This window comes from Rosa chinensis, chromosome 6 (assembly GCF_002994745.2).
Source record: "Rosa chinensis cultivar Old Blush chromosome 6, RchiOBHm-V2, whole genome shotgun sequence".
NCBI classification, from domain to species: domain Eukaryota; kingdom Viridiplantae; phylum Streptophyta; class Magnoliopsida; order Rosales; family Rosaceae; genus Rosa; species Rosa chinensis.
In genome coordinates this window covers 22,316,081-22,338,987 of record NC_037093.1, presented here as the reverse complement: position 1 = coordinate 22,338,987, position 22,907 = coordinate 22,316,081, and the positions used below count along the sequence as shown (strand labels likewise).

Genomic DNA, 22,907 nt, shown 5'->3' with positions numbered 1-22,907 from the left:
GTAGATTTCCATTCCTTCTCTCTCCTCTCCCCCGACCTCTCTTCTTTCCCTTTCGGATTCTTCTTCTTCCCTTCAATTGGCCGCCGTCCGGCCATCACCCGGCAGAAAGCCGGCCACCACAGGGTCGCCTCCTCCCCCTGGTCACACTGGTGCCCTTAGTTTTCGACGATTTGGCCGGAAAAGCTCGGATCGAAGCAAGGTTTGCTCCGGTTGCAGTTTTGGGGTTTCGCCGATTTCCGGCCATTCCGACCACCTCCGGCCATTCCGACCACCTCCGGCCACCAGGTTAGCATCGAAGGTTCCGTTTTTGATGGTGATCATTTCCCCTAAGGTGGTTCATTCCAATTTGTATTGTAGAAGTCGAATTGACAATTTTTCATTTCTAGGGTTCTTGGAGCTTCGGGGCTTTCCTTCACCGGCTTGATTCGGCCACTTCGAGGTAAAATTGGATGATGTTGTAGTTTGGAAGTTGGTTGGGCTTGTTGTGTTGATGCTAGTGCCGGAGTTTGGTGGCCGCTGGCGCGTGGGGCCCACGCGCTGCCACTGTTGGTGGCGCGTGGAGGCTTATATGGCAGTGTTTTAATTTCAGTTTTTAGCCCATTAAATTGTATATTGTTGTAGAGCTTGTATGTGAAGTTTGGTGAATTTTGGAGGAGTTTGGAATTGTTTGTGAATTTCCGAAGTTTGGAGTTTTGTGATGGAATTGTGGGAAATCCGGCCGTCGGATTTCCCTCGTCCGGATTTCCCACGTTTTCATTGTAGAATATGTAAATTGAGGAAGTAGTGTTGTGGAAGAGATTTGGGTGGAATTTGAGAAGTAATGGAGATAGGGATTTTCGAGTTTCATTTAGGTTCGTATTTATTTTATCGGATTGCCGTTTACGGAAACATAATTGTGTACAGGACGACGTACCGAGCTATTGCTCAATGAAGGAACTCGTTTGCGTGGTCGCCCAATAGTACTGTGAGTGGACTTTTGTTTTTTTTAAATAAGTGATGCATGCATTTACTAAAGTACTTTCTATTTAATTAACCTATCACTTTCCGAGCATATGAATTGATTTTTGGAATTTAATTATGATTTATTTCGGTATGACTTTCGTAATTGGTTTTGGAATATATGATTATTATTTGGAAATATGATTTACGAGATTTTTCGACGACTTATTTTACCGAGATGATTTTTGGATTACATATTATATTTAGTAGTCAAGCTAGAGATATTCTGGAATATTATTGGAAATGAGATTTTTCCGAAGGAATTTGGGCTCGTACTAATTTCCGGGTTTGGTTCTGAATTTGATAGTATTTGGCGTGCGGGGTCACGTCATTGGAATATTTATTTGTTTTCTCGTGAGATATTGGGAAAGCCTTTCGGATTTTATGGATTTTGAATGATTTCCTCACCATACTCGGGTCATTCGATTAGGTCTCCTCCTCACTTACTTTGCGTTTGTGAGTGGCAGTTGAGGTAGCTTATTCTCCTCCTCACTTACTTTGTGTTTGTGAGTGGCAGTCGAGGTGATTTATTCTCCTCCTCACGTGGGTGGCAGTCGAGGTTATTAGTTCTCCTCCTCACACAATCTATGTGTGAGTGGTAGTCGAGGGTAGGTTGAGCCTAAGGGGCTCCTTTACCCGTATGGTGACGTCCCTTCCCCATATTCTACTATTTGTTACTTGACTAGCGGGGCTAGTCCGATTCTTTTAGCCAGCGGGGACTGGTATGTTTTCACGAGACTCCGAGTTTTAAAGACTTACGTTTTATAAATATTGCATGCATCGGGAATTTTTTTTAAGAAATAAATGTGGGAAAGTATGAAATCTTTTTCTTGTTAATTTGTTTATTTTTGTCCACTCACGCTAACGTTTTTCATCTACTTTCCCCTGGGCCTTTCGGTTTCTAATGCCCAGTTTGCAGGCGTTATTAGTTGAGGTCGTGCGTACGTGGTTCGAGGCATAGTTGACGAATAGCTTCCGCACTTCTTTATTTGGCTCTGATCTATTGTGGGTTACTGTTTTGGGTAGTCCACTTTAGGGGTGACTCGACCAGTTCTCGGTAGAGTTATCACTAAGGTGGGCCCCGCAGGGCCACTCCGGATTTCGGGGTGAAATCCGGGGCGGGTCCTGTCAATGTGAGCCATCACATTCCACCGATCCCTCCACAGCAGTAGACGTTGACGAATGAGTAGTCATAGATTCCTTAAAAGAATAAGGAAGGATGACTAAACCTAAAACATAAAAGAAAATAAAGAAAAGAACCCTAAGGGCCTATTGGACCCAAAGCAACCCAATCCAGTTCCAGCCCAATAACCAAATTGGAGTCCACCAATCCAAGGTTGCATAAACCTTAGAAGCCTCCATCAAGGTTACCTCCCAGCTGCCGCCTCCACCTTCACCGCCGCCGCAGTAGCTTCCGTCGGTAGAACCTCCGCCATCACAGAAACTCTTACACAAGCCTCCAAAACCAGACAAACAGTGATCTGGGAAATGAACTGAGAGACCCCTCAGCCACCAAGCATCACCATCGTCCACTGAGAGACAACCCTCGTCCATATAGATGTTGGGATCGCCATCATCCTTGTCCACCATTCTACCGACCAAAAAGCCAATAAGCAAATCTGGTTGGACTGCAGCAGACCACCACACCACCACCGAAGCAAACACCTTCGCCGCGTTAGGTCTTTTATCCAAATCCGAAGTGGACATCAAAATCTCAGACCCGTCGTCAAGGCAGCCCATCGGATCCCCATCACTTCCAAGAACGAAGCAATCCAACACTAAACTGTCATCAAGAGAAAATAGAACCTGAGACGATGCAGGAGTCATCACCTGCCCAGCGACCACAACGGTGAAAGCAATGAACAGCCAAAGACCCAGAGATAGGGAAAAAGGTCGACGAACCCCACCACCGCTACCCTCACTCCAACCAGAAAAGAGGAACCAGTGCCCTGCCCACCTAGTTGCAGATACACCACCATCCATGGTGATGAGATTTTGTCGAAAACGGCAGTCTTCGAGTAAACCTAGGGCTGTCAATTTCGACACGACCCGATAACACGACTCGAAACCCGCACGAAATAAAGCGGGTTGAACCCGCACGATTAAAAAGCGGGTCGGCAGCGGGTCAACCCATCATGACCCATTTAATAAACGGGTCGGCCACGGGTCAACCCGCCAACACGAAGTGAACCCATATAACCAGATTATGCTATACTTCTTCTTGAAATTTTGGACGTTGGGAGTATTTGATCCTAGGATTGAACAATTTGAAATATTTTGTTTCATCATTATTGGATTTAATTATTTATGAATTATATATAATTATTTATATTCTTCGTCATATGAAAATTTTAGTGAATTTAATCAATTTATGCATGTTTTTAGTTAAATGGGTATCAGTGTTAACCCTTAAATGGGTCATTTTGTCCAACACGACACGACCTATTTATTAAATGGGTTAAGCGGGTTGGAAACGGGTAACCCGTTTAATAAATAGGTTGGGTTTGGGTTTAAATTTTCGACACGATTAATAAATGGGTTGGGTTTGGGTTTGTCTCTTGTGACACGACATATACCTTGACCCGACACGAACCCAACCCGACACGACCCATTGACAGCCCTAAGTAAACCCCAGAGCTAGGTCAGTTCTGTGGAAAATATTGAATAAAGCTCTTTGGTCTGATTAAGAAAACACTAGTATTGATTATGCTATGATTAGTAGATGAATACGAAGTTTACGGTTATAAAATTTAAAAACCTAGTTTTGTTCATTCTAATTTATATTACAAAGAATTAGTTATTCTAAAGTTGGTAATATCGAAAACTGAAATACCGAATTTGGTAGATATGATTAAAAACTGAAAATTTTGGTTGGTAATTGGTAGCTTAATTTTGAAACCAAAAGCTTTGGTTTTGAAGTTGGCAATACTTATATCCGATTCGAACTGACCGAGTGATAGCCTTAATTTGTAATCAAGTAAAATATTAAATTAATTGGCTGTGAACGAGAACTATCTCAATAGAATGCAATTTATTCACCTCTGTGAAATCGTGCTGCCACGAATTGTTTCAGTCATCCGATAGCATTTTGCAGACTAATTGAAAGCAAAACCATAAAGTGGTACTAGATGGAACGAAAATGATCAAGTAGGGTTTTTTATTTTTGACCATATATCATCATTATATCATGTACAATCGACAGACATACTCATAATAAATGGAGCTTTTGTAAGACACACGATGCCTTTGTCTCCGTTGGCCCTCACTCTTCTTTTCGCAATACAGCTGCTTTCACCATATAAAGAAACTATTGGCATTGATTAGTGCTACACAGCAAGTTACCAACTCAAACAGCTGACCAAAATGGCCCCATACAGTCTTGGCCTTTTCGAATTTTGAGCCACATGGACATGTGTCAACAAAATTAGATCTCCATTCACATGAAAATGTCTGTATGTACACGAAAACATATATGAAATACAATCCTCTACAAAGTGAGTAAGTTCATCAATTAAATAGTTGGATAGAATGGAAATTATTCTATGCAATCTAACCATTCATTTCATTTATGTTGGTGTAAGTGCACGGCAGTGCTCTGAATAATCTCTCTGGATAGAAACCAGAGATGAAATATCCTGCAGCAAAGATCTGACAAACTCATTGTTTCAGCATCCACAGGTGCAAGCTAGGAGAGCAAGATCAAAATGTCCTTGAAGGAACTCCAACAAATGGATCAGGTGGAGCGTATTTCACATTACGCAAAGTACACATAAAATGCTTGCTCTCTGACTCTCTCTCTCTCTCTCATATCCTTACCCATATCATTCCATTTAGTTTCACACATTTGGTTCAGACGCCCAACATAACCGGTAATAATGATGTGTATCGTGAAACTCTACTGCAACTTCCTACAGAAGTTCCTGAAACCTTGAATTGTATCTAGGCGTTTCGTAGCAATTTCTTCGTAAACTACAACGCTTCCAGATCAAAACTGTTCTGCTTAAAAATATTTGCCAACAAAAGAATTCCAAATCTCGGTAATCCAGAGATACTTGCAGATAACAGAATGTCAGGCTCGTATGAATAATGTCACGTCCATATGTACACTACACCATAAACACATGGGAGGACACCAACTCATTCATAGAACAATTGCATTCTCAAGGATGGTTCCAAAAAAAATATGTGGCAAATATAGAAATATTATTACCCAAACAGTAACACAAGTTTGATGGCGTTTACAATTTGATTTGTTGCATTTTGATATATTTCCCTTGTGTGCATTCTTCCGTATCAATATCTGGAACAAAATTATTTTTCTTGTGTGCATTCTTCCATAGCAATATCTGGAACACGATTATCGGTCCCTTGTGCATATATCATATATCACAGGGGAGCAAACCCGAGCTCTTGTGTGGACTCTTCCATAACAATATCTGGAACAAGATTATCACTCCCGAGCTCGTGTGGACTCTTCCATAACAATATCTGGAACAAGATTATCACTCCCTTACGCATATATCACAGGGGAGCAAACTCAAGCTTGTGCAGATTCTTCCATAATAATATCTGGAACAAGATTATCTGATCCACAATTGGCTCGATCTACCCCACCCAAGCCCAGAAGCCAACAAACTTCTGCACGTTTTTGGCTAAGCATTTCAGCCACAAGAGCTGAGTGTAGACTGTCCTCTCCTTGGTGTAGAAGAGGAGGTCTCTTCACAAACCTTCGAGATCTCTATGGATGCCATAGAATCAGAAGGATCAGGTGAAAGGAAGGGATTATGAATCTCCCTTGTGCGTATATCAGAAAGGAGCAAACCGGAGGTCTTGTGTGGATTCTTCCATAACAGTATCTGGAGCAAGATTAACCGTCTCTTATGTGTATATCACAGGACCAAACCTAACCTCCTGGATTTTCCACAACAATATCTGGAATAAGATTATCTGTTAAAGTACTGATCTTGTGAAGTTGCTTGCAAGCTTCAAATCATCCAATTGCTTCAAAACTTTAACATTTTCTTCTACATGAACATAAGGTATTGGACAGCTCTTGGCAATATGCAAATGCAGGGTCTCCTCATCCCACCTTTGAGCAGGTTTAAAATATCCATCAGAAGGGAACTCCTTAACATTGTCATCATAGAGCTTTCTTCTTTGTTTTTTCCTTCTCATAATTGTTTCATTAATTCTCTTGTTTTGTCCTTGGGCAGGTTTTTCTATACCTTGTTCTTCATTTTCTTCACCATGTCCTTCATTTTCTTTCTTGCCTCTGTTCTCCAGCTGGATACTTATACCAGGCTGAGGTAAAACAATTTCACTAGTAGTCAGTCACATATACCCAAACTAGAATAGGCAAGTAATACTTTTAGTATGTCCACATAGGATGTAACACACATCAAGCTGGAGATCCGCATTTATGAGAAATGAAAAACAAACTCATAATTTTGGTTCAAAATATCCATAAAGTATTAGTGACAGACCAATTACTTCTCAAGGAACTCCCCTCCAACCTTGACTTACACGTATAGGCATTTCAAAGCAATTGTTCATAACTATACAGTAATTGACTATTTTCAGATCAAAATTGTTCTTCTGTGTAAAGCACGAATAGTAAAAGGCATGCAAAAGACTAAGAACCTGCAAATCTTTCTGTAGAAGAAGATTGCACGTAAAAGAATTATTTGCAAACCACACATTTAAGCTCAGTTAAATGGAGTCTAGGCATTTCAAAGCAACTTCTTCATTTTAGGAACAACATCCAATTCACCTATCCTATATAAGTTGTGTCTACCATATCCTGGAAAACCATACGAGCATGCATATTTTGATATTTAGTTCAAATAGGTACCATCATTACTTTACACACATCAATTCATGGGAAGAGACTCAAGTCAAGACTTCAACTCAGTCATATAAACAATGTCATTGTACTTGGTGAAAGTTCACATGAAAAAGACAAATGAAATAATGGAATTTGTTGCAAGTTGCAACAAAAAGATTACAACTACAGTTACCTAATTCGTACTGTAAAGTAACAACATAAGTTTGATGAGACAGCAAGTGTTATATCATTGTTTTTACCTCAATTTCTGAAATGTCCATTTGTTGCATTTTGATGTGTAGTTGCGGAAGACACCATTTGACTAGGTCTGTTGAGTCTCCCACCCGCCCTCTCATTGGTTGCGTAATATTTGTTTTCTCACACAACCAAAACTATATGCAATGAAAGAAGAAATATAATTATATTTACAATGACATACCAAAAAGAAAAAATTAACCAATGAAAATAACAATTGGATAAAATTGTATCCACTCAATCAGATAAATAGCAGGATTATATAACTTAAGTTTTTTAGTGTGCTCACTGTAGGACAATGAACATAAAAAAGATAATATCCATTCCAACAAAATAAAAATCAATGAGATGCTACTAAGCCCACAAAAATGAAAACATGCTTGAGTGAGAAAAGAATTTAAGCGAAACCAAAAGGACTACAAATGGAACCAATAAGAGCAGAGGCTAATACAGATTTAACATGTGTTTGATACGCATGCATGGATATGGAACAAGAGAACTCCAAAATCATTAATAAGAGAACAAAAATTCAGATCAAACCAAAAACTCTTATCAAAGATATAGCTAAAGAAAGAATTCTAGTTTACCTGTGTGAACTTGCATGTTGTTTCTCTTACCAACGCCTCCCATTCCAAGAATGAAAATGAGTAAAATGTGCTTCGAAATGCTCGAAAAAAATTCCCGAAGTGTCTCATCTCTTTGAAAAAGAGAGGATTGAATAACTGTTTGGTGTCCATGCACAAATCACTACTCAATAGAACAGTCTTCTTCAAATTGAATATCTGAAAATCTATCAATGAAATATGTGTCAGTTGGTCTAAAGACAAAAAGTCACCGAGAGAGAGAGAGAGAGAGAGAGAGAGAGAGAGTGAGAGAGTAATACACAAAAGTTGCAATCCAAGAAAATGTAACTAAAGAGAATCTTATGAGGGAACCATTTTCTGTTGAAACCTTTAAGCACAAATCAACGAAAACAAAAGAACAATAATGGGTTTAACATGAATCTCAAAATTGCTAAAAGGAGCTACTTTTATACATACACACCTTAACAAGTCCATCACATGTGTTGCTGGAAATAACACAGAGTTGGCAAGCAAACAGTCTTAGACATTGAAAAGGGGGGCCTTTTTAATCTGTTAGATTGTTTCTTCTCTAAATCGAGATAGAAATTTTGCAGTATCACACAGAAACAACCCGAATCAAATAACAAACAGATCGAGGTGCTTAATAGACCCAAGAAAATCAAAAATTACATGAGGGCTTCTTCATCCTCCTGATTACATATCTATATTCTTACTCAAACCCAAATTATAATGTCACTGATATTCAATCAAAGAGAAAACTACCACAACAACACTGCTGGTCTTACCCAACTAGATTAGAGAACAAGAAAAAGAGAAGTTACAGACATTGGGTGACCTCAGATTTGTAGACCTCGAATTCCTACTTCATAAAGGAAGCGAAATGAAAAGCAGCTTAAGCTGGATTTGTTGGAAACTGAGATCTGTGAGATTCAATTTCATAGCTAGGGCTTAGGGGCTGGTTGCCCAGCTTCGGGTTTTATATATATAGAGGCTCCAGGTCAACAACTAGTCCCCTGCAAGAGCATTCTGTAATTATTTTAAGTAAAAATAATTTTGGCCATGCCCAATTTTTTTTCTTTTTTGATTGAAGAAATAAAATTAAAGTTTTTTTTTTTTTTTTGATGAGTAAAATTAAAGTTACAAACAGTCTCCTCTAATATAACTTGAGCACAATAAATCATGATATATATAAGACAGTTGAAGCTGTAACGGGAAATTGTAGTAGAATGCATCAAAAGGCTGAAGTAGCAATTGAGTCCATAAGTAAGTCTGATTCTCTCCAAATGTGCTTGAAGAAATTTTGACTAAATCTTGAAGCAAGAATAGCAATGTCATGGAGAAACGCCAAGAGGGACAGGTTTTCTTTTTCTTGTTGATATTATCAATCAAGATCTTTGAATCTCCTTCTACTTGAATGAATGTAAAACCATGCAGAAGATAGAGCTACCTGAAGACCTACTCTTAAAGCAACGAGAACATCAGCACGACCAATATTCTTTGTTCAAGCCAAAATAGGGCTACCATTAACATCTCTAATAACAAAGCCTAAAGCACCTTTTTTATCAGCAAAAACTAAGCCATTAAAGTTCAATTTGACATGATTAGCCTAAGGAGGAATCCATCTAATGAGATTATGGACTTTCTTTCGTTTAAGTCTTAAGGAAACCTCATTAGCTTTGTAATACTGATTGGTCATTTTGACTGCTAAATGAAGAACTTGAGTATGACTTCTTTGAATATTCTTGAAAGTAAGTTCATTCCTATAATGTTATATATATAATATAGGTTAAATCTAGGATATCAGAAATATCATTTTTCATGACAGGAGAATTGACCACTTAGTTGTATTCAACCAATCTATATAAGTAGTATTACAATAAAGAGGATTTATGAAACTAGAAAAGAGACTCCAAACTTGCCTCGAAAAGGAGCAATTCATACAGAGATCGATGATTAACATTTTCTACATAATTGTGAAAAAAAAGGCTTCTGTCAATATGGTAAGAGGTAAACACAGAGTATCTAGTTCTTACTTCGTTTCTAATTAGTTGCTAGCTAAAAATTTTAGCTAAATACAAATTATTACCCTGTGGTTTAGGTCCAAAATCAATTCAGTCCCTGAACTTCTAATTTCATCAAAAACACCCCTGCACTTTCAATTTTGATCTAATAAGTCCAATTTGTTAGTTTTCCGACAATTGAGTTATTTAACTTGTTAATGTGGCTCATATATGGCCTATGTTTTATGATGTGGTGTTGAGGTGGTCTGCATAGTCAATTTAGGAGTGAGTTCTACTATTAAAAATAAATAGTTTTTCAACAAATAATCCAACTATAACCTGAACGGTTGAACCCATAACATAATATTAACGAATTTGACCTATTAGATCAAAATTGAAAGTGCAAGGATGTTTTTGATGAAATTAGAAGTTCATGGACTGAATTGATTTTGGACCTAAACCACAGGATACTAACTAGTATTTAGCCCTATAATTTTAGGTGGAATAAGAAGTTTCTATGGTCATTATAAGGTTAGAATAAGAATGAGCTGGAAACTTTTGAGATTGAATATCAGTAGCTGATTTAATAGAGAATTTACCATTGCTTGAGGGGCCTCAAACAAACTAATCAGGGTGATTAGAAAAAGGAAGAGGAGTTGAAGAGATTTTATGAACTATATTTATATGTACGTAGTACTGGGGAGAGTTTATGAATATTCCAAGTTTGGTTAAAGATATAGTGTTTAAGAGCAAGTCCACCCGTAGTCAAGAAATCTCAAGGTCGAAAAGTCAAGGGGTCGACCAGTTAAGAAACTGTTCACTGCCACTAGACATGGGTTTCCACCCGTTCTGTTTCTTGACCAGTCAAATTTACTGTTCATTGAAATTTTATTTTTATTTTTTATTGGAAAATTGAAATAGATTTTATGTAAATAGATAGTAATAATGGAGATTTGTATTATATTTAATGTCAGAATTGTGATTGCTATAGGTTTCTAGAAAGGGAACGACGCTAGGTAGAGAACTCGTCGCTTTGCGACGACGTGTGGGGTTTTTTGGGCTTTCGGGATCGTTTTGGACCTCAAAACTGCAATTACTATTTTCATAATATTTTCTATGGACAAATTATGAGCCACGTATAGTTACCGACGATATTTTTTGAAATGAGTGATGCCACCTCTGATAATTATTTTGAAACGCTTGAAATAACCACCGACATCTTTGAACAGACCAGATCATTTGCATACTATTCAATCTAACGGTTATTATTGATGTAATCTTATCTAAAATTTCGGATCAGATTATGTCGAACTAAGAGTGGACACATGTCCTTATCATCTGATCACGTTTTATGTGAAAATTGTAAATAAATAGAGAAAGAGGCAGCACACCATTCACACACAATCTGATATTAGCAAATCTCATTCTTTTTCATATCTCCAGATCCAACACATTTCCTCTCCTTCCCTCATTTCAATGAAGAGATTGTGGACTAAGTATCGACAATCTCGAGATGAAGATCATGAGGAGATGTGTACAACTAATGCTCTTGTGGTAGCAGCAGTCGCTAAAGCTGAATCTTCCTCTCAAACACGACGAGGGGGTTCTCGACCCGGGCGTGCACCGAATGAGGAGCGATTTAGGGAATCAAGAGGGAAAAACATGATGGAAGATTACTTTGTGGAGTGTCCAGTTTTCAGTGAAGAGGAATTCTGGACACGGTACAAGATGAGTCACAATGTTTTCAACCACATCTCCAGTGACCTTTGTCGCTATGACCTGTACTTTGTCCAGAAATCAGATGCTGCTAAGAAAGTCGGACTACTTCCCCAGCAGAAGCTGACATGTTCCTTAAGAATGCTTGCTTACGGCGCTGGGGCAGATCAATGCACTGAGTATTGTCGGATGGAAAAATCGACCTCCATCGAGGCTATGAAATTATTTACAAGAGGAATCATTAATCTGTACTCGGCAGAATACCTTCGGGCTCCTACTCCGGCCGACCTCAGAAGACTTTTCGCCAAAACTGAGAGAAGAGGTTTTCCTGGGATGATTGGAAGCATTGACTGCATGCACTGGCAATGGAAGAATTGCCCAATAGGTTAGGCTGGGAATACAGCGGTCGAAAACGTGTGCCCACTATCATCCTTGAAGCAGTCGCATCTTATGACACATGGATATTCCATGCCTTCTTTGGAATGCCTGGATCATGCAACGACCTCAACGTGCTTGGTAAGTCCCCGTTGTTTGACGAGCTCACTGCTGGTCGAGCCCTCCAGATCCAATTTCAAGTGAATAACAGAATTCACAATTTAGGCTACTATCTCGCTGATGGTATCTATCCTACATGGCCGACTTTCATGAAATCAATTCCAAGGCCCACACGACCCAAAGATATGAAGTTTTCGCAGGCTCAAGAGGGGTACAGGAAGGATGTGGAAAGATGTTTCGGCATTTTACAGTCTCGTTTTAGTATTGTTCGAGGAGAGGAGAAGACCTTCGATACATCATGCTGATTTGTATTATATTACACAATATGATAATCGAGGATGAAAGACTAGATGACAACTTTTATTTCATAAAATTTATGCTTACATAAATGAAAAACTAGGAATAAGTACAATACAATTACATAACATGCATAATTACCTAATTATTCAAATCGTGATGCTCATCCTCTCTAGGAATCGAATTTGTGTTTGAAGGATCATCATTAGAGTTAGGGTTGGTGGAATCACCCATAGAGAAAGGTGAAAATTGTGGTTGTGTAGGATATCCCCCGGGATAAGGTGATTGTGGATATAGCATCCACCGGGGTAAGGGGGTTGTGGGAATCCACCGGTGAAGGAAGATGGTGGGAATCCACCAGAGAAGGGAGATTGTGGGAATCCATCGAGGTAAGGTGATTGTGGGCATGCACTGGGGTAAGGAGGTTGTGGGAATGGACCACCAAAATTTGGTTGTGGGAATGCACCTCCAAAATTGGGTTGTGGATAACATCCACCCATAAAAGGTGGCGTCTGCTCGCCAAGATCTTCTTTCTCCGCTATCTTCTTTCGCTTTCTTAACCAATAACGCTTTTTAGTTGGTGTCATCTGACTTGTATCCATCTACATAATACACTCTTCCCTCTCTTTAATTTGCTCTTTCCTCTCTTGTAATAGGAATGCCTCTTTTCGCATATCCATTTGCAATTGGATACATTCTCGTTGATTTTCCTCTTGGAGACTTCGAGCGAATTCCTCATCGAGTTTTTTCTTGCCAGTGGTTGCCTCTTTTTGGTTGTTTGCTATACTCTTGACAACGCTTAACAAAGGACTTTGATCTTTCGCTACCTTCTTTCCTTTCCGAATTGCTTCTTTTGCAGCTTTCCTTTCCTTGAGGCCTCACATTAGGATCTGCAGTTTCACCAGCAATTACCTCGTCGACATCCATGTCCAAGTTGATGGGAGATTTTCAGCAATTGGTTATGTGTGCGTATGTTGACTTCCTTCATTTGATGTTCCTCCGGATGTATGGCTAGGGATGTCTTTAAATTGTGCAAAGCCCTCCACAACAGCGTAACAATCAAAACTCTGAAAATTGTGTCTTTTGGTCTTCTCTTTTCTCTTCATCCTGGCATGCCACAATTTATGTGCTTCATCAAGCTAGGTAATTTAAAAATAAAAAATAAAAAATGCAATTAGTACAAATATAAACGCTATTATGAAGGGTCATCTATTATAAAGGTTATAATTTTAATAACAAAATATCTCACCGTTTTACAATAAAAATAAATAAGTACAAATATAAACATCGTTGTAATTACATCATTATTTATCAACTAATTATTTTAATTATAACGAAAAGCAATTACTACAATTAGAACGATATTATAATTACTACATTATTTATCAAGTAATATTTAACTATAATGTATCAACAAATTAAATAATTTATCAACAAATACCTACCTCATCAACCGCATTCAAACCGCTCTTGTACCAATTACGAGCTTGCCTTAATGCACAATGCTACTCAATGAGTTCAACTTTCAAAATTTTCCACCTTCCCTGCAAAGAGGAAGATGATCGGTCCTTTCCTCTCCAATTTGCGACAAAGTGTCACTTCATGCGCCTCCATAGGTAATTTTTTTTCTGATTTGTGCCCACAGTCGGATCTTGGCTTACAACTTTCCAAGACTTGCACAATTGAACATCTTCCTCATCCGTCCATCTCCTCTCGGATTCGGTATTATCATCTTCACTTTGATCTCCCTCTTGTCCGGCCACTGGACATGTGTTTCCCCTTTGTTCGGCCATATTGGATATAAATAAATTTGGATGATGAGAGCTATATGAAGAGGAGGAAGGTGTAACTATGAAATCTAATTTTTTGGGTGTGAGATGTAAAAAAAAATGGTAGGTATTTATAGAGAAATTTTTACAATTTTTTTTCTTACCATTTGATTTAATATATATACATATTAATTGGTTGCCGTCAGATCTGCATGTTAATTGAAACAGACGGCTGAAATTACTTGACCGTTGGTTACAAAATTCGAATTGCACCAACGGTCGTCTGCCAAGTCGCCTCTACTTCCCCTATAATTGTAGCTACGCGACAAAAGCACATTCTCCGGTCAATTATGCCGCTACGCGACAAGTGACTCAGCTCAACCTGCCAATTCTTCTCTCCATCGTCAGCAATGACGTCAGCCACGTTAGGTTTTGGCAGAGCTGGCAGCCGGCCAAGCTAAGGTCAAAAATATAGTCACGGGCTTAGCTTTTTTCTTGGACTTGGTCAGGAAAAGCCAAAGCTTGGCTAGTCACTCTTGGGCCGGTGGAGGGAGGATTTTGCATTTGGCCAGTCACCACCTCATCAATCCCTGCTGGAGGTCAGTCAATACCAAACCGGTGGACATGCTCTAACTAGCTCATCAATATCTACTTGATTTCTAACATTAGCATCGAGAATAGTGATTAAGAGAAAGGGGTAAGTCTAGTTATAAAGCCAGAAATTAATACAATTTCCTTCACCCACAATCCAACACATACCTTTAACAAAACTGGATGAGAATCTAGTATTTATTTTTAGTCCATAGAACTTGAATTTCTTTCCTTTGTTGTTATTAGTTTAACCCACCAATTTTGAGGTTATGTTAGGATTGTCCAGCCTAATTTTACTAAGGAGCCTTATTAAAGACTGAACTTGATCTAATACCAAGACCCCCTTTATTTTTGGGAAGACTTGCAAATACGCAACCAAGCAACATGTGGAACATCCATTTATTACCCCAAAAGAAATTTCTATAAGTATTATCAATTTTAGTAGGATATACATGTTAAATTTGATTTGAGAAGAGTTAATCTTCCACCCTTTTTTTTATACGAAAAGACTATAGATTAAAGATGGAAGCCTCTCTGGCATCCTTAGTTTACAAAATCGAATATTAAGGTTCTTGAATCCTCCATAGGGACTCTATTTGTCCACACATGTCCACTAGTACAATTATGGCCTAGATTAGCTATAGCATCTGCTACAAAATTTGCTTCCCGGAAGATATGTCGAAATGAAATTGGTTAATCTTCCACCTTGAGAAAGTGTAAAAGCCTTCCAACCAGCCATATTTTTTTTTCATTTTTAGAATAAGGTATTTTATGTTGATTGGATCTTTCCAAAAGATTATGTTATGAATACCTAAATATTTGCCAATGTTCATACTGTGCTGAATATTCAAAAGTTGAGAAATGGTATTCCTAGTATGATTAGGAACACTATTTTAAAAATAAAGAGAAGAATTATAATAATTGATTTGTTGACCTGAAGCTTTTGAAAAAACATGGAGGGTTTGTAAAATACATCCAGCAGTTGTACTTGTAGCCTTTGCAATGATTAAGGAGTCATTCATAAAAACAAAATTGGATATCCTAAGTCCACAAGAAGAACTTAAAAAGCAAACTCTATTCTTAGTTCGAGTAGATAATTTACTTAGATTTCTAATAAGAGGTTTCATACATAAAGTAAAAGGATATGGAGAAAGATATCACGTGCACCTTGCGTTAGTCCTCTTGCTGATTTGAAGCAGACTTGTGCTTGACCATTCAAAATTATTGAATTATGAACAAAAGTAATGCATTTCATGATAAGAGAGATCCAAGAAGGATCAAAACTAAGCTTACAAATACAATAATAAATGTTATCTCAGTGCAGGAGGTCGTTGGTCGTTGGCTTTTCCAAGATCTAACTTAAGAGCCATGGAACCAATACGACTCTTCTTTGTATTAGAGTTATTAAAGAGTTCATGAGCAATGAGAAATGACTGAAATGTTATAAAGATAGAATGTCCAGGAACAAAGGCTTCATGATTATGAGATATACACTTTTTAAGAAGAGGTCAAGTCTATTAATGTACGTATAAAATAGGTGTATAAATAAATTCCTGCAATCACAATAATTAACAGTTGTAGTATAGGAAAGAGGGGTCTCCCGCATATGATTGTGTTAACAAAAGCAAATCAAGAATCAAAAATAGAAAATACTCTAAAATGACACTTAATAACGATGTAGATAAAAACCCTACCTAGACATAACAAAAAATTATGAAATTAAATACACAATAACTAGACTCACAGAAGATGACTCTACAAAATTTGGGGGAAGTCGGAGATGATTTACTATACTAAACAAATTACCCAAAATAGGGGACAAAAAGGAAAAGAACGCAGAAAATCCTTTTGGGGTTTTTGTTTTTGATTTGGAAATCAATAATAAAAAGCTAGCTAGGAAATACTTCTCACCACAAGACAATAATTACACCTATGATGTATTTACTAGCATGTGTCTCTTCATCTGGATGTGTTTACTAATATTGTCTCAATCATTTGGTTTTTTGGTACTTATTACGAAAGTAATTTCATTTAGGTTACTCTAGGATATCTTTACATGGCTTGATATGGACATGGCCCTTATGGGTAGGTCATGTTATGTTCTTACCTACTATCTTGGTTATTAATGGCTTGACATCCTTCTCTCAATAAAGTACAACACACTTGTCAAGATAAAATTGTTTCAATCAATCCTTGAAGAAACTAACTAGTGCTTGCACATCTATTCTACAATTGATTCGTGCGAGTACTATATTAAAATTGACAATAGAACAACAATGTTTAATATGACTTTCCTGAATTTGAAAAAAATTCTCAGATGCACCTAAACTGATTGCAAAGATCCCTCACACCCATTACCATAAGAGTGAGGACCTTTCCAAACATGGATGTAAACCTGTAAAATGACCGGATTTTGATTTGTATCTGCTCCAAATCCGTGGTTATTGAACAGGTTTGGATTAAAAATTTGATCTGTTAATGGTCTGGTACCGGTAATCTGTTTATTAAATGGATTAAACACGAATTTTGGTTGATCCAATCCGTTAATGATCCAGTTCGCTTTTATAATTATTAAATATTATTTTGTATCATTAAAATATTATTTTCCAAAATATTAAGAATACTTACTAGTTTTAAATATAAAATCATAAATATAAATATACTATAACAAAACTATTGCAGAAACCTAAAGGACGTAGTTTTCTTAATTAAGCTTCTAGTATTGAAAATATGGGATAATTAAGGGTATTGTCAGAATATGGGAATATGAAGTGGAAGCTTATTGATGCCTATGTTCCTTTTGTTTTTTTTGTTTTTTGAAAGAAATGTGGATTTCATTAACGCATGCCAAGATGACCATTACATATCCTTCTGCTGCCTTCAACTAGACAGATCAAGAAGTTGTAGTAAGAGAACCACTGTGATATATATAAACAGACCATCTATATTCAAACTAATCACTCACTTATTTAAATTGAGCCTATAAACTATGGAGAAAAGTAAGACATAGTATATAGGCATCTGCCGCACCCATCTATATTTTTTCTTTGCCCTTCAAACTAGGGCTAGAAGATTTTATCGAACACAATCGATGTCTGGTCCATAGAGAGATTGGGCCTAACAGCAGGGTGAAGTGGGCCCCACATCTGCCCAACTCCTTGATGATCCGAATTGACTTAGATGCCTCATTAATGAAGAGCCCAAACCATCAGTTTCTGCTTTCATCTTCATTTTCTGGCCCACAGAAGTGAGCCCATTTCCAAGAGCCCTAAGCAGAGGCCCAATAGCTTGGGCCTACCAATTTGGACCAGGGGAGCACCTCGGCCACAAACCATGACATCTCCGTTGCGAGGACCACCTCCAACAAACAACCTAGCTGTCCACAGGGCAATCACCATCAGGATCATAGAGAACAGGGCTTGGATTTGAGCCCAAACACAGTCCAGCCATATTGATATGGACACCCAGATCCATTTGCATGTCACCAGCAGTTCTGACGTTGTCCTCAGCGCCGGTCGATCCCTCCCAACATCACTGCTGCCAGCTGCACGAGAATAGCATGGTGCCGATCTATAGCCTCTACTCTGCCACTTCGCGCAGCACCGCCGCCCATCCACATCTCAGTCAACAACATGGGTGTTATTGAAGTCACAGAGAGAGATTGGGAGGTCTCCAGTAGCCAAACTGCGTCACCACCACCGCCATGAACATTAGTGGTAGAGCTTGAGAGATGAAGATGGGAAGGTACCCAATTGGATGGATTAAAGGACAAAAAAAAGGCCCAGACGAACATGCTCTGAGGTTGGAAGTCGGCCGAAGCCGTTGTGTTTGTCGCTACCGCAAGAAGGCAATGCTAGGAGAAGCGTTCTTAGGACGGCTAGATTTTCATCTTTAGTATTGTTCTTTTTGTTCTCTTATCCAAACACATCAATGAAGTATTGATTTGGAAATTCAATATTTTAGTTAACTCAGTTTATCATTTTAAAGAATATTTTGGTTGTGTAATTCAATTTTTGGCAATACTTTTCATTTTGTTTAATATTTTATTAAATATTTCATAAAGTATCACGATAAAAATTTAATATTATTATTTAAATTTAAAAATATTCGTTATTATAAACGGATCAAATTAACGAATAAGCTATCCGTTAATCCGCCAGATATGGATTTGGATTGCGCTATTAACGATCTGCTGGGTTATCAGATCAGGTCGAGTTGAAAATTTTTATTACTAAATGAATTCGGATTTTAGTCGATTTGCTCCAAATCCGATCCATTTATAAGTCTACATGTTGGGAGGTGCGCTTGACCATAACGCTTTCCCTCCAACCAATATCAATTGGGCCGCCACAAATAGCTAAAGCTGAAGACGCAGCGAAGCTAATTGAGAGGAAGAAGGAAAAGAGCAGGGAGAGCACGCAAGAGAGCCGCTTGGGTTTCAGCACAACTAGTCCTATCTTGCTTAATCTTTTACTATGCTTAAAAAGTAATTTAGAAAAAATGATTTCTTTTTACTATGCTTAAAAAGTAATTTAGAAAAAATGATTTATTCTGCTTTCTTTTGTTTGGGTATAAAATATTAAATCTTTTTATCTATGATCTAAGCATGACACTTGTTCACCCCACATATGATTAACTTTTCCTAAGTTTACACTCACCAATTAGCTCAGATAGCTAGTATCATATCTACATAATTTGGCATTTTACTACAGTTCGAAACGAGGTAACTTCGGTTATAACCAATGTTTAAAAGGTGAGGCATCTTGTCGAAGCCTCAAGCCTTGAAAGCATTAAGGCGTTGAGGCGTAAGTTTTTATGCTTTATAATATCTTCATTAGTTTGAATAAAAAAATACTTTATAGATAGAAAAATATCAAAACAATAATAAGTTCATTTATCCGTGAAGACCTCATGAGTAATCGATGATGCAAGAACAAAACCCTAAAATTAAAGAGTGAACTGAACTTCTATTACTAACAAGAACCAAATAAATGCTAAAATCTAAACAATTGAACAACGTTTTCATTAATTAGAAGAACAAAGAGTGATGGGAGAGAGTTTTTTCACTGAAAACCCGAGCGCCATCCCTTTGGTGCGGATTCCAGGGAGGTCCTCGTTGCTCCACATACTCTACGATGGCGCTATGCAGTAGAGCGGCTCCTTCCTCGGTTCGGGGACGGGTGAGTTGCATGTTGCTTGGCCGGGTTTGCTGGTTGGCTCAGTTTCGGGCAGCGACCATGACATGGTTTGTTTCGTGGCAGCACAGGGATGTTAGCAGCTTCGGTGTGGACCGGAGGCTGGTTCTTGCTTTAGTGGAGTGTATTGATGTTGACGGCGCTGAAGTTGTTGGTGTGGCCAATGCTCGTGTAGCCTAGATGCAGGGCCGTCCCGTGACGAAGTGAGGCCTAAGGCAAAAGTAAGAGAGGCTTTCCTTCAAAAAAAAAAAACTAAAAGGTAACAATGTCGACAAAGACAAGAAGATAAATTTGCATTTGAAGATCACTCTTCTTGCCTTTTGGGATGCAAAAATGTTGATTAAGTTAGTGTATTTAAAATTTTTGAACAATTTTCTTTCAATAGATAACATGGCTAGTCCATTCAATTTTTCTTGTGACATGGTTGATCGTAAATATGATTTTATGAGTTTCAATTTTGAAAAGCTTCTTTCAGCAGAAGCAACTGTAACAGGAATAGTTAATAGTATTCTATAAGCAATCATGGTATTTGAGAAACAATCACATCTTTGAACAAAGTGCAGAACTTCAATTGGTGTTTCTACTTTTCTATCTAAATCTTTGTTTAGCATTTCAGTTAACAATCTTAATTCTAAATGCAGCTCTGAACCATCTATATCAGAAACATTATCATGAGTAAGAAACTCTTCAAGTTTGAGACACCAAATCAGTATCAACTAATGACTTTAATTGTTTCACATCACATAAAAAACCAAAAACACTTTCATATAATTGAAATTGTTCAAATCTACTGTGAAGGGAAGATATGGCTTGGTCTACTATATATAAAAAATACTCAGTCCTAAAAGTATCTTCAACAGATAATGTTGCTTCATCATTTGCATTCTCATCAAACTGTTTTTTTTCTACAAGTCCTATGTTTTTCACGGAATATAGGTTCTATTTCCATTTCAAGTGCAATCTCTCTAGCTGAAATCATAGCAGATGTAAATCCATATTTCCTATACTTTATAAAAAAAGAAACCAAGCCTTCTAACAATTTAATAGCATCACCAATATCCATGTCTTTAGATTGTAGCTTTTTACTAACCAAGTCAACAACATATAGCAAATCATACCAAATAATCATGCCTAATAAAAATTCAAAGTTTGCAAAAGCATAGTCTGCTAACATTTCAACTTCACATTTTAGTGCACCATCTAAGTCATCTACATTTGCTAATTGTTGTAAAGCAGCTCTAATTTGTGGAGCTTGATATCTAATAGCCTTGACACTTTCTACCCGACTTTCCCACCGTGTTGTAGCCAATGCTTTGATAGTTAAATCACTTACATTATCTTCTAAAATTTTCCACCTCTTTGTTGAAGAAGAAAATAATACATATATTTTCTGTACAATTCCAAAAAAAGTTTTAGCTTTAGGACAAGAGTTAGCCATGTCAGAAAGCACAAGGTTCAGATTATGAGAGCCACATGGTGTGTAGAATGCTCTTGGATTAATTTCTAACAACCTTTTCTGGACACCTTGATGTTTTCCCTTCATGTTAGAACCATTATCATACCCCTGCCCTCTAGCATCATTAATATCAAGTTCTAGTTTGGCTATAACAATTATAAGTTCATCAAAAAGTCCTTTTCCAGTGGTGTCATCTACTCTTAAAAACTCTAAGAAATATTCTTCTAATTTTGCTGGGGTTTTTGATATATTCACACATCTCAAAATCAAAGTCATTTGTTCTCTTTTACTAATGTCAGGAGTACAATCAAGAATGATAGAAAAATACTTTGCCTCTTTTACTATTCTTAGGATTTCAGTTTTAATTTCAGAAGTTAAGAGATCTATCAATTCATTTTGTATTTTAGGTCCAAGATAATGACTATGAATTTCATCATCTTTTATACGCCGAAGATGTTCTTTCATTATTGGATCAAACTCTCCAATTATCTCAATAAAACTCAGAAAAATTCCATTGTTGTCCTCATCTATCTTCTCATTTGTTCCCCTAAATACCAAATTGTTTTTAAAAAGACCTTTAACAACAGCAATAATTCTTTTCAATACTTTTCTCCAATGAACTTTTTCTTTGTTAACTTGTTGTTGTAGAGCTCTATCAATCATCTTATTTTTTAAGAGTCTCTCTTCTAACTCAAACCAACTACACATACTAGTGACATGTTGAATACTTCTTTCATGACCTTTAAGCCTGTCAATAAGATTTTGCCAATCTCTAAATCCTTCAGTAGCTAACTGACTTCTACTATTCTTTGCATTGAATAACTTGCAACAAAAACAGAATACTCTATCTAGATCTTGTGAATAGACTAGCCATTTTCTTTCACGAATTTCACCATTCGATGATCTGCAAGTATAGTGTTTTGAAGCAAAATGTCTAGACTTTTCATCTTTAGGAAAGTCTAAGTCCTTGTGCCTAACAGGACCTTTTTCTACTAATAAATTTCTTAAGTTTGCATCAATGTTTTTCCATTGATATTTGTGTTAACATCATTGAATTGTGGCACCCTTTCTACTAGATTTGGTTCAACACCCTCTGCCAGATTTTCTTCCACACTTGGTTCAACACTTTCTGCTAGATTTTCCACTACATTTGGTTCAACACTCTCTGCTAGATTTTCTACCACACTTGGTTCAACACTCTCTGCTACATTTACATTTTCAACACTTTCTGCTATATATATATACATATATATATAATGAGGATTTTGAGATGAGACCTTCCCCAAATTGAGCCCCAAGGCCACTGCCTTGTCTGCCTTGGTCATGGGTCGGCCCTGCCTAGATGCAGTCGGAGATGGAGGCACTGGTTCTATGGATCGGATTTCTAATCCAGAGAGGAAAGTGGAGCTTTTGTTGATGGATGGTTTGGGTGCGGACGACGCCTGTGGTGAAGGATGGCCGACGGCTGCACTTGGGTTCCCTACGCAGGGTGCCCAAATCAAATTGGGGCTTCTGGAGGTTGGGCTGCGGTTAGCCCAATTCAGCTTACTGTTGGGCCAGATCTCCCTATGGGCCTGAATTTGGGACCCAGGAGGGTTGGTACATGGTTTCTTGTTCAATTATGTTGAGTTCATTTGTCCGGGTGTGCAACGTTACATTTAGGTGGACAGCTCAACTCTACATTCTATGAGAATTTTCAGTGTGATCATGTTGTGAGTACCACAAT

The 22,907-nt window shown here is 37.7% G+C and overlaps 2 protein-coding genes across 5 annotated transcripts; one reads left to right on the top strand and one right to left on the bottom strand.

Annotated features, from left to right (window-relative positions):
* Positions 1-5,139: 5,139 nt before the first annotated feature.
* LOC112169391 lies at positions 5,140-8,632 on the bottom strand. 4 transcript variants are annotated; one of them, XM_024306413.2, is made up of 4 exons: positions 8,498-8,632; positions 7,666-7,868; positions 7,084-7,215; positions 5,140-6,300 (listed from the first exon to the last, which is right to left on the bottom strand). In XM_024306413.2, the coding sequence occupies exons 2-4, from the start codon at positions 7,813-7,815 to the stop codon at positions 5,950-5,952; spliced, it is 633 nt and encodes a 210-aa protein (XP_024162181.1). In that variant the 5' UTR covers positions 7,816-7,868; positions 8,498-8,632; the 3' UTR covers positions 5,140-5,949. The 4 variants fall into 4 exon arrangements, with proteins under 4 accessions (XP_024162181.1, XP_024162182.1, XP_040365670.1 ...); XM_024306414.2 differs by having other exon boundaries at positions 8,123-8,621; XM_040509736.1 differs by having other exon boundaries at positions 8,448-8,621.
* A 2,506-nt stretch (positions 8,633-11,138) lies between these two features.
* Positions 11,139-12,178, top strand: LOC112171055. Its single transcript, XM_024308298.1, has 2 exons — positions 11,139-11,700; positions 11,751-12,178. Exons 1-2 carry the CDS (start codon positions 11,139-11,141, stop codon positions 12,176-12,178), a joined length of 990 nt encoding a protein of 329 aa, XP_024164066.1.
* The last annotated feature ends 10,729 nt before the right edge of the window (positions 12,179-22,907 follow it).